At 54.3% G+C, this 14,345-nt stretch overlaps 5 protein-coding genes across 5 annotated transcripts; 3 read left to right on the top strand and 2 right to left on the bottom strand.

Moving 5' to 3' along the window:
- Positions 1-269: 269 nt before the first annotated feature.
- On the top strand, positions 270-2,194 carry BO66DRAFT_442435 (ATP-binding cassette family ATPase ARB1; the record flags this gene model as incomplete). The annotated part of the gene is made up of 2 exons (XM_025651426.1): positions 270-872; positions 926-2,194. 2 exons carry the CDS (start codon positions 270-272, stop codon positions 2,192-2,194), a joined length of 1,872 nt encoding a protein of 623 aa, XP_025499870.1.
- A 492-nt stretch (positions 2,195-2,686) lies between these two features.
- On the bottom strand, positions 2,687-4,474 carry BO66DRAFT_394918 (TFIIH complex kinase subunit CCL1). The gene is made up of 2 exons (XM_025648105.1): positions 3,945-4,474; positions 2,687-3,858 (listed from the first exon to the last, which is right to left on the bottom strand). The coding sequence occupies exons 1-2, from the start codon at positions 4,302-4,304 to the stop codon at positions 2,884-2,886; spliced, it is 1,335 nt and encodes a 444-aa protein (XP_025499869.1). The 5' UTR covers positions 4,305-4,474; the 3' UTR covers positions 2,687-2,883.
- A 381-nt stretch (positions 4,475-4,855) lies between these two features.
- BO66DRAFT_442433 (E2 ubiquitin-conjugating protein UBC1) lies at positions 4,856-5,723 on the bottom strand (the record flags this gene model as incomplete). The annotated part of the gene is made up of 3 exons (XM_025651425.1): positions 4,856-5,030; positions 5,088-5,392; positions 5,463-5,723. 3 exons carry the CDS (start codon positions 5,721-5,723, stop codon positions 4,856-4,858), a joined length of 741 nt encoding a protein of 246 aa, XP_025499868.1.
- Positions 5,724-6,988: 1,265 nt separating this feature from the next.
- On the top strand, positions 6,989-10,407 carry BO66DRAFT_414627 (26S protease regulatory subunit 4; the record flags this gene model as incomplete). The annotated part of the gene is made up of 3 exons (XM_025649483.1): positions 6,989-7,916; positions 8,023-8,193; positions 8,615-10,407. 3 exons carry the CDS (start codon positions 6,989-6,991, stop codon positions 10,405-10,407), a joined length of 2,892 nt encoding a protein of 963 aa, XP_025499867.1.
- A 1,016-nt stretch (positions 10,408-11,423) lies between these two features.
- Positions 11,424-13,935, top strand: BO66DRAFT_332459 (DUF803 domain membrane protein; the record flags this gene model as incomplete). The annotated part of the gene is made up of 2 exons (XM_025644137.1): positions 11,424-12,417; positions 12,482-13,935. The coding sequence occupies 2 exons, from the start codon at positions 11,424-11,426 to the stop codon at positions 13,933-13,935; spliced, it is 2,448 nt and encodes an 815-aa protein (XP_025499866.1).
- Positions 13,936-14,345: the final 410 nt, after the last annotated feature.

The raw sequence follows: 14,345 nt of genomic DNA, 5'->3' as shown, positions 1-14,345 counted from the left end.
CCCCCCCCCCCCCCCCCCCCCCCCCCCCACTCAAAAGGCTTTCGGTCGCCCCTCTCTTACTATTTTTCTCTTCCTCCCTCTCTCTCTTGCTCTCTCTTTCACCCCGCCGCTGGAAAGTGCTCCACCTTTGTCAAGTTCTTTTTTTCCCTTTTCCTCCTCCTCTTCACGGACTGGTTTCGTCTCTCTCTTCCCGCCTCCTCTTCTTACCTGTTCCCCCTCTTTTTCTCTTCCCCCATCTCCCCTCCCTCAACACCCACACAACCGTCAAAATGGTGTCTGCTTCCAAAGCTGCTCGTATGGCCAAGCGTGGCGATGACGGCAAGAAGAAGACCCTCAAGTCCAAGAAGGGTACCTCGACCCCCGGTGACGAGACCCCCATGCTCGATGGCGACGGAAACCCTTTGCCCGTCGAGGATCAGCCTGCCACCTCCGCTGAGAAGCTGAAGGAGGTTGAGAAGCTGACCGCACAAATGGACAAGCACGGTCTCTCGGACCGTGTCACCACTGGTGTCCTCTCCTCCCTGGAGTCCTCCCGCGACGTCAAGATCACTTCCGCCTCCCTGGTGTTCCACGGCAAGGTCCTCATCACCGACTCCACCCTTGAACTGAACTTCAGTCGCCGTTACGGTCTCTTGGGTGAGAACGGTTGCGGAAAGTCCACCCTTCTCAAGTCCATCGCCACTCGCGAGTTCCCTATCCCTGAGCACATTGATATCTACCTGCTCAACGAGGGTGCTCCCCCCACCGACCTCGGTGCCCTTGAGTGGGTTGTTACTGAGGCTCAGAACCAGCTTGACCGCATGGAGAAGCAGGCCGAGGAGATCTTGGAGAAGGAGGGCCCTGACAGCCCTATCCTCGAGGACCTTTACGACGTAAGTACTTGTGCATTGTTTGACGAGCAACATGTGTCTAACTTCATCATCAGCGTATGGACAAGATGGATCCCTCGACCTTCCACACCCGTGCCTCCCTGATCCTGACGGGTCTTGGTTTCAACAAGCAGACCATCCACAAGAAGACCAAGGACATGTCCGGTGGTTGGCGTATGCGTGTGGCCCTTGCCAAGGCCCTCTTCGTCAAGCCTTCTCTCCTCCTGCTGGACGACCCCACTGCTCACTTGGATCTCGAGGCCTGTGTGTGGTTGGAAGAATACCTGAAGAAGTGGGAGCGCACCCTGATCCTGGTCTCCCACTCCATGGATTTCTTGAACGGTGTCTGTACCAACATGATCGATATGCGCATGAAGCAGCTCCTTTACTATGGTGGTAACTACGATTCGTACCACAAGACCCGTGCCGAACAGGAGACGAACCAGATGAAGGCCTACCACAAGCAGCAGGAAGAAATTGCCCACATCAAGAAGTTCATCGCCTCCGCCGGTACTTACGCCAACTTGGTCCGTCAGGCCAAGTCCCGTCAGAAGATTCTCGACAAGATGGAGGCCGACGGTTTCATCCAGCCCGTCATTCCTGACCGTGTCTTCAGCTTCCGCTTCGCTGATGTCGAGAAGCTCCCCCCTCCCGTCCTGTCCTTCGATGATGTCTCTTTCTCCTACTCTGGCAACTGGGATGACACTCTGTACGAGCACCTTGACTTCGGTGTCGACATGGACTCCCGTACTGCTCTGGTCGGACCCAACGGTGTCGGCAAGTCCACTCTGCTCCGTCTGATGACCGGCAAGCTCAGCCCCATCGGTGGTAGTGTCAGCCGTCACACCCACTTGAAGCTCGGCATGTACAGCCAGCACTCCGCTGAACAGCTGGACCTGACCAAGTCTTCCTTGGAGTTCGTCCGTGACAAGTTCCCCGAGAAGTCCCAGGACTACCAGTACTGGCGCCAGCAGCTCGGCCGCTACGGTCTGAGCGGCGAGTCCCAGACTGCTCTGATGGGCACTCTGTCTGAGGGTCAGAAGAGCCGTATCGTTTTCGCTCTGTTGGCTATTGAGTCGCCCAACATGATTCTCCTGGACGAGCCTACCAACGGTCTCGATATCCCCACCATCGACAGTTTGGCCGATGCCATCAACGCCTATAGCGGAGGTGTCGTGGTCGTCTCCCACGATTTCCGTCTCCTCGACAAGATCGCCAAGGACATCATGGTCTGCGAGCACAAGACCGTCACTCGCTGGGATGGCACCATCGGACAGTACAAGAACTACCTCCGCAAGAAGATGATCGACCAGGGTGCTGTCTAAAAAGCCCGAAGCATTTTATATGAGGTGCTTCCCTCTGTTACGAATGGAATGCTCAGAAACGAACAAAATATCAAGACAGGAAAGAAAAACAGTCTGCGCGAAGATGCAGACTTGGCAAAACTTTATCGAAAGGAGTAAGAGAAAAGTTTATCAATTTTCTCAGCAGCAGGAGAGATGAACCATCCTGAATGAGAGGTCCTTGTTTTAAGGGGGATACATTTGTGTTTATCCCGTTTTGCTTAAATACCACCTGGAGATATCACCTGCTCAGTATTTGGGTGTTCTTTGTTTTTTTCTTTACGTTGTGTTTCTTAGATGGCCTTGTTTATTTCCATCATCGTCGTTCATACCACTTCAATCTCATCCCCCTAACTTAGACTTGAGCGTTTGAGGGGGTGAAATCTGATGCTTCTCTTTTCTCATTGGATTCGCGTATACGGTATAGACTGTTCATCATCCTTTGGGACACGGGTGTCTGCTTGAGAATGGATTGTTTTATTTGAACTCTGGATTGTAGTTGCACCTGTAGATTTGGTTTACAGGTTCATGTCTTGTAGATGAATGCTGATCTTGGGAGCGTAGTATACTATTTCATCGGACCTGTTCCCGTTGCCTACCTATCCAAACCATTTCATTGTTGTATTGGTTCCATCCACCGTCAATTCTATATTCCGCTCCCGGACCCTAAGTTACCGCTCCTTCGTCCTCTGCATAACCAACTCCCCCCCGAAAATATCCTTACTACCGCTGGAAGATTCCGCGGCAGTCTCCAACTTCCGCTTCTTCGCCAACCTCTCCATCTCACTTTCGGACGCCCCGGAATCGACCCCCCCTGTTGGAGTTGCCGCCGCAGCCGCAGCCGCCGCAGCCGAAGAAGCGAGCGCCGCCGCAGGGATCCTCTTCTGCCCAGCGCCACCTAAATTCACCTTCTCGGGATTCTGGCAGTGATACAGCTTCTTCCCGATGATCCGACGGAGGGTCTTCATCTGTTCCGGATCCGAGGCGAGGGGCTTGTAGGCCTGCAGCATGGCGGCGCAGTCGCTGAGCGTGCGGAGGAGTTTCGGTCGGAGGGCCGCCAGCCCATCCGCCGCCTCTGCTTCTTGGACGGATGATTGGGGGAAGCCGAGTTTCGTGTCGAGGTAGTACTCGGCCAAGGGGCGGTCGGCCAGCATCAGCGCGGCGAGCCAGATCTGCGCCGGCGTGAAGAGGAAATACACGTCGGTGATCTGGGCGGCGGATTTGAGGATCTCGCGGGTGGTGTGGTGGGCGCGGGCGATTCGGTCGGTGATGGTTTTTGAGGAGCTGGGAAGAGCGAGGAGGCCCCTTTGCAGGGATTCCGGGGTTTGCGTGGCAGCAAGGTGCGGCGCGGGCTGGCCCTGCCCCGCGGCCAGGGCCTGGAGCTCCATGATCCCCCCCTCCAGCCCCCGGAACGGGTGCCGCACGTCGAACGTGAAGCGCAGGCTCTGCATCACCACGAACTCCGGCGCGATGATGTCTTCGGCTGTTGTGTCGCCGGGCACTCCGTCCGCGAACTGGCGCAGCGACATGTAGTAGTTGTCTGTCTTGGTGGCCAGGAAGAGCGCGCACGGCATGATTTGTTTCGGGTGGTAGGTCATCGGGCTGTTCGTTAGGTAGAAGCGTCGGAGGTATTGGATTGCTGTTGCCTTTTTATGGGGGGGGGTGGTGTTAGTTTTTGGGGTTTGGGAGGGGGAGATGGGGGTTGGGCTGGCTGGCTGGCTAGCTGGCTTACTCGGACTATCGTCGGTAATGGCGGTTTGTACGCTTCTCCTAGTTGGATGATCTGCTCGCAGTAGTAGCTCACGGTCTGCTGCTCTTCCTCGGGCGTGAGGCATTCGATGGGTTTCTCTTCGGCTTTCGCCGGGTGGTTGGTGCTGGTGCTGGTGCTGGTGCTGCCCTCAACTTCGGGGACCGCGGTGCCCGTCGCGGACGAGGTGGCGGAGCGGCGCGCCTCCTGTGCGCGGCGAATGGCGGCGCGCACCCGGTCGCTGGCCACGGCGTTGGTGGTCGCCCGTTGGGCTTGGAGGGAGGCCGCGGTGAAGGACCAGAGGCGGTATTGCGAGGAGGTGCGGTAGAAGTCGTCTTCGATCATTTTGGGTTGCGTTGATGGCGGCTTGGCAAGCCGTGCCGTGAGGTGGGTGTCTGTTGCGCAGTCGGGTTGTAAAATGGGAGGGTTGGCTTTGTGGTTGGATGGTGCGGTCAGTGAAGGGTCAGGTCAATGGTGAGATGGGCGCTTTTTTGTAAAGTTGGGTGCTGGTGAAGGGGTTTTGCGGCGGAGAAAGTTGGAGATGGAGATGGGCGGAGACGGAGGAGATCCGTTGATGATCCACGTGCTTATCGATAGCGCTGCTCTTCCAGCAATCCTTTGTCCACGGAGTTACGCACGTTTACTTACATTGGCAAACAACTTAATCAAGTCTTTAACCCACCAACTTCTTGCCGATGCACATGTGTCATTGGCTTAGTCACTCAACACATCAGATGCTAGATAACGCAAATGCATGAATAGCTGGATATATGAAAAAAGGCTCAAACGAGAAATTAGAGCGCTCGATCAAACAGCAAACCCTCAAAGCTCAACACTTGATCCCGAGAAAAAGAAAAGCTAAAGCTGTCTGTGAATGTGGTCTGTCTAGGTCTTTCTTACGGCTCACCCAGCAGCCGTGCAGTGACGTCCCCCATGTATGCCTCCTCCAGCTCATAATCCTCGCCCTCCATCCGATCGATGCCATAGTACTTGAACGCCGCTACCACGCGGTCGACGTCGAAACCCATGCTACAGAAGCGGTCGATCAGGTCTTTGTTGTAGCCATCATACCTGTGCAGCAACAGTCAGCGAGGATATATGCGCAGATTTCGAGCCGGTGGTCCATACTTGGCGAGATCCTCCTTCTCCTGCTCCGCCTTAGACTTGAGCTCCAGCTCGCGCAGGGTCTCATCCGTCGCCCCGCCACTGCCCTCTCCCGCGTGTTTCCTCGGCGCCCCCGCATATATGACCGCCCACTCCTGGGCCTTCCGGGCGAACTCCTTAGGGTGGCGTAACAGCATCTGCGCGACCTCCGCGTCCTGCGGGTCCTTCGGTTCTGGCGTGCTCAGTAGTGACTGCAGTGAGAGGAGAGCGGATTTGATGGTGAGGACGGGCGACCAGGCGGTGGATAGGGTATCCAGGCAAATCGCGCCCTAGAACAGGGAAATGAGGCATGAGCAAGTCTCGGCACGAGGATTGGAAGAGGGAAGCTCCAGCACTCACCGTTTGACTGCTGACATTCGGGTGCCAGACCTTGGTTTGGAACTTCATCACAGGGGGCCGGAACGGGTAGTCGGTGGGAATCTTGATGTCCACTGCATATGTACCACCTTCGTACGGAGTCCCCGGCGGACCTGGGAAGGTCCCGCGGAGGTGTGTGATATCGTCGTCGTTCCCTACCGGCTCCGCGGTGATTTGCGAGTGCGTGTCCGCATGTATGTCGGCAATCTCCTTGGCGATACGACGTGCTCGATTTGAAGCCATAGTTTTGAGAATTGAAACGAGGTAGTTGCGAAGGAGCAAGCAGTAAATAGCTTCTGGGGTGAAAGGCCAACGAGGATTCTTTCCTGGGAAACAATACGAAGCGCAAGCTATATAAGTGAAAATCAGGTTATGTCAGCCTGAGAGCAGTATAAATAAAGTAATGACGATTATACAGGAAAGTCCTAGGCAAGCTGACACGAAGCGGAGGTATAAAAAGGAAAAAGGAAAAAGCAAAAATGGACGCTGATGGAGGAAAGATAGAGCAGTGCAGCCTCACTTAATCGACGGGGAACTGGCTCGGAAAATGAGGGGATCGCAAGTATTGGTGGGGCGTAAGCGCTCGCCGACGATAAAGCTCGCAGCTGGTTGGAAACACACCTCCTGATGGCGCACTGCGAATCGATTTAGGGAAGCTCTTCCCAATATAGTGACGGTGCTAATCTATTCTTGTTCAAGTGAAAGTCAAGAAATCTGATATGTCGACCGCGTTGCTGTATCTAAAAGGAAGCCGAGGGAAGAGGGGAATGGATGATCATGGATCATGGATCATGGATCCATGATGGATGATCAAACGAATTGCCAGATTCGTACTGGTGGCCTGGTGGCCTGGCAAGGCAGCCTACGCTGGCCAGAGCTTGTGGCCTTGGTCCTCAGGCTCTAATGCAAAGCACGTGAGGCGGTGAGGCGGTGATGCGTTGTTGGCCGCAGCGCCAAGGCCGGCACGGATGGCGACGACGACAGCTTCCCAGCTGCTGCTCATCTCATCACCGCTTCACGCCTTCCATCCTCCTCCCATCATCCACCGAGCTTGCGCCCCATCCCCCAGTACCTCTACATCGAATCTTTGTCCGCCTCTAGTCTGGCCGTTATTTTCCTTACATAATACTCGCCCTGTGTCTTTAATTCTCTAGGACTATGGTACGCTGTCAACCCTTGCTGTCGCTCACAGCTCTTGACGCCTCTTGATGTCACCTATCTAATACTTTCCAATAAATAGGGTAACCAGCAGTCCAACATTGGCGGAGGTCCCGGTGGGGATGGAAGAGATGACAAGGACAAGAAGGTATGTCTGTCCTTCCGCTCAGAGTCATGATACGTCAGCTTACCAAAATACTCGTCCACAGAAGGATAAGCCCAGATACGAACCACCTCCCCCCCCTACCACTCGCCTCGGTCGCAAGAAGCGCAAGGCCGCAGGCCCCAGCACGGCTTCCAAGCTCCCCGACATCTTCCCGACGTCACGATGTAAACTACGATACCTCCGCATGCAGCGGGTTCACGATCACCTGCTGCTAGAAGAAGAATACGTCGAGAACATGGAGCGTCTGCGCAAGACCAAGGCCCAGGCTGCACTGGATACCGCCAACCGAAGCGACCTCGAGCTCGCGGACAGAAACGCAGATGAGAGAAGCCGGGTTGATGACATGCGAGGCAGTCCCATGGGCGTCGGCAACCTGGAAGAGCTGATCGACGACGATCACGCGATCGTCTCCAGCGCTACTGGCCCCGAGTACTACGTCTCGATCATGTCGTTCGTGGACAAGGACTTGCTTGAGCCGGGTGCCAGTATCCTTCTACACCACAAGTCGGTCTCCGTGGTTGGTGTGTTGACTGAGGAGTCCGATCCTCTCGTCTCCGTGATGAAGCTCGACAAGGCACCGACCGAGTCTTACGCAGATATTGGTGGTCTTGAGACCCAGATTCAGGAGGTCCGCGAATCCGTCGAACTTCCGCTGCTCCACCCGGAGTTGTACGAGGAGATGGGTATCAAACCGCCTAAAGGTGTTATCCTGTACGGTGCCCCCGGTACCGGAAAGACCCTGCTGGCCAAGGCTGTCGCCAACCAGACCAGTGCCACTTTCCTTCGTATTGTTGGCAGTGAGCTTATCCAGAAGTACCTTGGAGATGGTCCTCGCTTGGTTCGACAGATCTTCCAGGTTGCGGCTGAACACGCCCCATCCATCGTGTTCATTGATGAAATCGATGCTATTGGTACGAAGCGTTACGACTCCACATCCGGCGGTGAGCGAGAAATCCAGCGTACCATGCTGGAGTTGCTGAACCAACTGGATGGTTTCGACGACCGCGGTGATGTCAAGGTGATCATGGCCACCAACAAGATCGAGACTCTGGATCCCGCTCTGATCCGTCCGGGACGTATTGACCGAAAGATTCTCTTCGAGAACCCCGACCGTGAGTGCCCCCCTATTTTGCCAGCCGAGCTCGAGTACTAATTGTATTCTAGAAAACACCAAGAAGAAGATTTTCACCCTACACACTTCCAAGATGTCGCTGGGAGATGACGTCGACTTGGATGAGTTCATCAACCAGAAGGATGATCTTTCTGGTGCTGATATTCGGGCCATTTGTACCGAGGCCGGTCTCATGGCTCTGAGAGAACGCCGGATGAGAGTGCAGATGGACGACTTCCGCGCTGCCAGGGAGCGCATCATGAAGACTAAGCAGGACGGTGGCCCTGTTGAGGGCTTGTACTTGTAGACGCGCAACGTTGATGCTGTACGTAGATCTATAGTAGCCTAACAAGTGATCTTTGGTCCACAAGTTCCTTTATGAGCTCTTGAGCTATAATACGTAGTCTATATCCTTTTGGAGATAGTCGCTTATGTAACGCAAGATGCGTATACATTTTACATTGATCTTCTGCTCGAACGGTTTCAGCTATGCTGAGGTAAAGTCATCTCCACCAAGCGTCACGTCATGTCTCTAGTCTGTGGACTGGTTGTTATCAGTACAGTAAGAACCAATCTTATCATCACGTGCACCAACGGCAAACAGAACAAACGATACAAACTTGTCAAAAGAGCTGGAACGTCCTCTGAATGTCGTCTGAAGTCAGCGCTTTTTATCCTGCGACACACTCTCTCAACTAGCCAAAATGGAAGGATTCGACGAGGAAGCCTTCAAAAAGTTCTTTCCAACTAGCTTCGGCCGACAGGAGAAGAAAACCGATGTGAGCACTCAGATCGATCGCACCAAGCGCACCGAGGTAGCTGCGAAAGTCGACAGCGATGACGAGAAGACGCGATCGAACACCGAGGTCACTCCTGAAGAGCCAACCATTCCTGAACCGGTGGACCGCGAGGTGAGGCCTGATAGTAACAATGGAAGCGACGATTCCGACTCCGACGACTCCGACTCTGAAGACGACGAGGACGAGTTTCCGGTCTCCCATGAGATGCTACTCAAGACCCATGACCGGGCAGTGACTACATTGACCGTTGACCCGGCGGGTTCGCGGTTGATCACTGGCTCCACGGACTGCACGATCAAGTTGCACGATTTTGCCTCGATGACGCCGTCGACTATACGCGCCTTCAAGTCCGTCGATCCGTCTGCGAAGAAGCAGTCGGCCGCCCAAGAAGCACACTCCGTACACTACGTCGCATTCAACCCACTGGCCCCGACCTATGTGATGGTTGTCTCCGCTACAGCGCAGCCGAGGATTCTGAATCGCGATGGTGAGACGGTTACTGAATTTGTCAAGGGTGACATGTATTTGAGGGACCTACACAATACCAAGGGCCATATTTCGGAGGTCACCAGCGGAGCATGGAGCCCGACCGATGAGAATCTATGTGTGACGGCTGGAACGGACAGCACAGTGCGCATCTGGGATGCTAATGTAGGAAGGACACAAAAGGAAGTGATTGTGCACAAGTCCAAGATGGCTGGATCCGCTGGTCGGAGCAAAATGACAGCCGTCGCATGGGGCTCGCCCAAACAAGGAGGCCCTAATGTTCTGATCGGTGCTGCCCTTGATGGGAGCTTGATGATGTGGGGTGGTGATGGGCCATTTACCCGTCCAAGTGGTGAGGTTCGGGATGCTCATACCAAGGACACCTGGACGAGCGGCGTCGACATCAGCTCCGATGGCAGGCTGGTAGTCACTAAAGGTGGCGATGACACCATCAAGCTTTGGGACACGAGAAAATTCAAGAAACCGATCACGACTGTATCCCATCCGTCTAGTACCCGCTTCTCGACTTCGAACATCATCTTCTCACCCTCCTCGGCGAATGTGCTTACTGGCTCCGAAACTGGCCACCTGCATATGTTGAACCCTGCTACGCTGAGGCCAGAACTAGTAACGCCGATTACTCCTGGATCCCCGGTCATCACTGTCCTATGGCACGAAAAGATGAACCAGATCCTTACCGGTTCTGCCAATGCCGAGACGCATGTTCTCTACAACCCGAATATGTCGACTAGGGGCGCGGCCTTGGTTATGTCCAAGGCGCCGAAGCGCCGTCACATCGATGATGACCCTAGTCTCACTATGGATCTCAGCCAGGGTCTCTCGGGAGACTCTGTTGTAGTGGGTTCGAACGGAGTTCCTCACTACAGCTCGTCTACTTGGTCTGCCCGCCATCCGACCATTGGGTTGACGGCTTCAGGACGCCCTAAGGACCCTCGCAGACCGTACATGCCGGCTGCGACTCCGTTTGCCAAGTCGCAACCAGACGAGAAGCATATTCGAGATAACATCCCTCTCAGTTCGATGCGGGACGAAGATCCTCGGGAGGCCCTGTTGAAATATGCAGACAAGGCTGAGAAGGATCCAATTTTCACCAAGGCGTGGAAGGAAACACAACCCACGCCTATCTATCGGGAGCTCAGCGATGATGAAGAACAGAAGCCAGAGAAAAAGCGGGCAAGGAGGTAATCAGCATGACAGGCTCTAATTGTCGGTCTTTTGTAATGTCTTCGAAATAGTTTAAAACCTTTGTATATATCCCACATGACAAGATGGCGTTTGGAGGGTGCAACGGGAAATTCATCAAAAGCGAGCAATCATTCTATTTAAAGACCTGTAAAGATGATGATGATCGGGGATCTGTCAATCCGGAGTCACGGAGAGTTTGTTGTCGAGGACGAACTAGTTCATGCTTGATGACGTTGGACCGACGGGGAGGAAGCGGAGAAGGAAAATGGCGCCTCATTCCTCGGATCGCGGTGCGAATCAAGGCGAATTATGGCCTGAAGTAGAAGTATAATGATGCCTGCTGTGCTTGGACACAGGTCCAAAGACTTTTGAGATCTTCTGAGTAGCTTTGCTAGCACCTGACGTGTGACTGCTCATGTCTTGTCTTATCCTATCCTGTCTGGGTTTAAGGGGAGGATAAATTATTTAATTTAGACCAGCGCGACTCCTGGTCGGTTCGCTCGGCTTCTTTCCATCCACTCTCTCTTCCTTCCAACCAAACCAACCAAACCCAACCCAAATCAACTCCTCCTCCCTGATCGCTCGCTCGATCGACATTTTACTTTTATCACTCCAATACTGGACTCCTCGTTTCTTGTGGATCTCTTGATTTCTCCGCAGCGTCTAAGTCGTTCAACAGGCGACTTCGCTTGACCGACGACGAAGATTTAGGGGACCCAAATACAGCATGCGGTGGTTCTCAGGAGCATGAACGACGGCTCAGGAAATCAATCACCAGTACAATTTTGGTGAAGTGACTAGAATTCCTGGCCTGGCGTTACCAAGCTATTGAATCTTCATTTTAAGACTACCACACAGCAGAAAGCTTTTGTGAGTCTGCACATCTTCGGATTTGACGATCCTCGGCGAAGCAACCAAGTCAATCGGGACCTCCGCTTTGTCTTTATCTCCCCTCAAACTCTCTTCGACATTCCCGCTCACCCTTTCCGGCTCCCTTACGCCGCGACTCATCGCATATGGAGCATATGCGGGAGGCGCCCCTGGCAGCAGGTCTGCTCACCACACTCCTGTCCTCCGCCATTCCAACGCCCACCGCTCTAGCCCAACATTCACCTTCTTCATCCCCGCTTCTATCTTCTCCGACTGCGAACCCCGTGTACGATGGCGGCAACGGTGATGGGGAATCGGGTGGCATGCACGAATGGTCCTCCCTGATTGGAATTGTGACTGCGCTGGTTGGCAACGTGCTCATTTCGCTGGCGCTCAACATCCAACGCTACGCGCACATCCGGATCGATCGGGAATGGGAACAGGAGAAGCTACAAAAAGAGATAGACTGGAAACGCACCCACCAAGGCCATGACCACGATCTGGGTGATGGTGAATCCGGTCGAGGCCGCAGCCGTGCTGCTCTCCAAGGACGTTACCGGGATGAATCCCCTGACTTTGTACCTGAGGACGCGCCGAACCGTTCCGAGCGGAGCCAGCGATATCGCGACGAGGAAGAGGAAGACGACGTGCATGATTACATGGGGGATTCAATGCAGTCCGACAATACTGTCCGGCCGGAAAACGAGGGCGACCGCCGGAGTGGCCGCAAATCCTACCTGCGCTCGCCGTACTGGTGGGTCGGAATCGTGCTCATGTCTGTAGGCGAGGTGGGAAACTTCATGGCCTACGGGTTCGCGCCCGCGTCTATCGTGTCTCCGTTGGGTGTGGTCGCGCTGATCTCGAACTGTGTCATTGCGCCCTTCATGCTGAAGGAGAAATTCCGGCAACGCGATGCTTGGGGTGTTCTCATCGCCATCGCGGGCGCCGTGGTGGTTGTGATTAGTGCCCCGTCCTCGGAGGAGAAGATTGGGCCTCACGATATCTGGGTGATGATCACGCGCTGGGAGTTTGAACTCTACTTGGGGCTCACGGCTGCGTTGATTGTCGGGCTGATGTGGGCTAGTCGTAAGTATGGGCCGAAGACAATCTTGATCGACGTGGGGCTGGTTGCATTGTACGGTATGTTCAGTATTGTTGATTGTGATACTGTTTTTATACATGATTGCTGATGTTGTCTATGTAGGTGGATATACTGCCTTGTCGACCAAAGGTGTCTCTTCTCTATTGACATTCACCTTTTGGCATGTTATCACGTTCCGGGTCACTTATCTCCTCGTTTTCATCCTCATCTTCAGCGCAATAATGCAGATTCGATACATCAACCGAGCGCTGCAGCGTTTCGATTCGACCCAGGTGATCCCGACTCAGTTTGTTCTTTTCACTCTTTCAGTCATCATCGGCAGCGCCATTCTGTATCGCGACTTCGAAGCTTTCACGGTGAAGCGCGCCAGCAAATTCGTGGGCGGTTGTCTTCTGACCTTCCTAGGAGTGTACTTCATCACTAGTGGAAGAGTCCGTAGCGACACGGAGTCCTCTTTCTCGGCTGATGACGAGGAAGAAGCTATCGGGCTGCTGGCGGGGGAGCGCTATCACGATCATGTCGATCTGTCACCGAATCTAGCTCCGCAAGGCAAAGTACATCAGCAGGGACGAACTGTGCACAATTTTCAGGATGGCAGTCTGGAATCTCCCTCCGGGTCACTTACCAGTCATGGCCTTGAGGATGTGGATGATAATTTGCCCACGCCTCGGGGAGCTTTGTCTGCTGCGCCATCATCCCCGACGGGTTCTCTTATTGCGGAATCGGAATCACGTCGCTTAGATGAGCCCACATCCCCTGTACACCCCAGTTCACTTCTAAGAAACCCGTGGGCTGAGTCCCGAGGATCAACGTCGGCTTCAAGCCATCGCCCATCCACCCCTCCTGGACACTCGGGATCAACCACACATGAGTCGCCATTTCTGCTTCGCTTCCCTCCTGCTCCTGGCGCAGAAGACGGCGAACCGCAAGGCACGCCCACTGAAGGAACTCAGCAGAATGTCCGAAACGTTGTTGTCCCGCAGACCCCACCGGCACGGAGACTGCGCAATTCCATATCTAACTTCTCGCCTGGCCCTTTCCTCCCCGCGATCTCATCTGGGTTCAGCGCGGTGGTTGCTGAGTCGCTTCGTCGCGGTGAGATCAGCCCCAACAAGGGTCGGAAGATTGGACGACGGATAGGCCGGAAGAAGCAGCTGAGTACGACAGTGTTGGATGGATACACTCGGACCAGAAATGGCGAGACACTCGAGCCCATCCGTGATTCGGATGGAAGTGCTGGAGTGGGTCTAAACCCCCGGTTCCCATTGTCAGACACCCGGCTCCATTCTACGGGTGAGCTCTCTACAGCTCCTGTGACTGCCGGTGCTGCCACTCCTGGGCTCGAATCGGAAGTTGGTACTGGAACGCCCAAACCACAGGATATTGCCTCGCTCTCGCGACTTCGAAGCCTGAGTGATTCGTGGAGCGGAGGACTGGCCTGGCTCGGCGGCGTTCTCCACAAACCCGGTGCGAGGAGAGGGTCCGCTAATCCACCTCTGTCGGAAGACCAAGGAGTTGACGGCAGTGCCGGGTCCGAGTCTGACACGCAGGTGTAGTAGGCTGAGAGTTTCTCAGGTGGCTGAGTCACACCACTTGTTAGTACATACTTTTGTTTTCGAGTAATATATGGGCGGAAGATAATTTCAGATAGCATCGGCATTCCCTCTGCACTATATAGGGGTTTTAATAGACTTTAGCGTTATGGTTCATCAGTCGAGATGGAGGGCGAGTGAAGCGTTCAATTCTGCATGACACAGTATGCAGTGAAAATGGAAGAAACAGCCTCTGCCCACATGTACAGGATAACTCATACGACCAACCTCGAATATTATTAGTGTAATTGAAATAGTGGAATTGAAGGACTAGTAGGGAACAGTGCAGGGAAGCTGCAGCAAACTGGAAGGGAGACTCTCGATAGGCGGAATTGACTGGGCAAGACCCTGGCAAATTCCCCCGGCTTTAATCT

The sequence above is a fragment of the Aspergillus aculeatinus genome, assembly GCF_003184765.1.
Source record: "Aspergillus aculeatinus CBS 121060 unplaced genomic scaffold BO66scaffold_54, whole genome shotgun sequence".
Lineage (NCBI taxonomy): Eukaryota > Fungi > Ascomycota > Eurotiomycetes > Eurotiales > Aspergillaceae > Aspergillus > Aspergillus aculeatinus.
This window is presented reverse-complemented; position numbering and strand designations above follow the sequence as displayed.

Bases quoted from the DNA above. Each gene is read 5' to 3' on its own strand.
- BO66DRAFT_394918 (XM_025648105.1), bottom strand. From the start codon at position 4,304: ATGATCGAAGACGACTTCTACCGCACCTCCTCGCAATACCGCCTCTGG. The intron at 3,859-3,944 runs GTAAGCCAGCTA...CCCCATAAAAAG, and splicing joins CATTACCGACGATAGTCCGA to GCAACAGCAATCCAATACCT.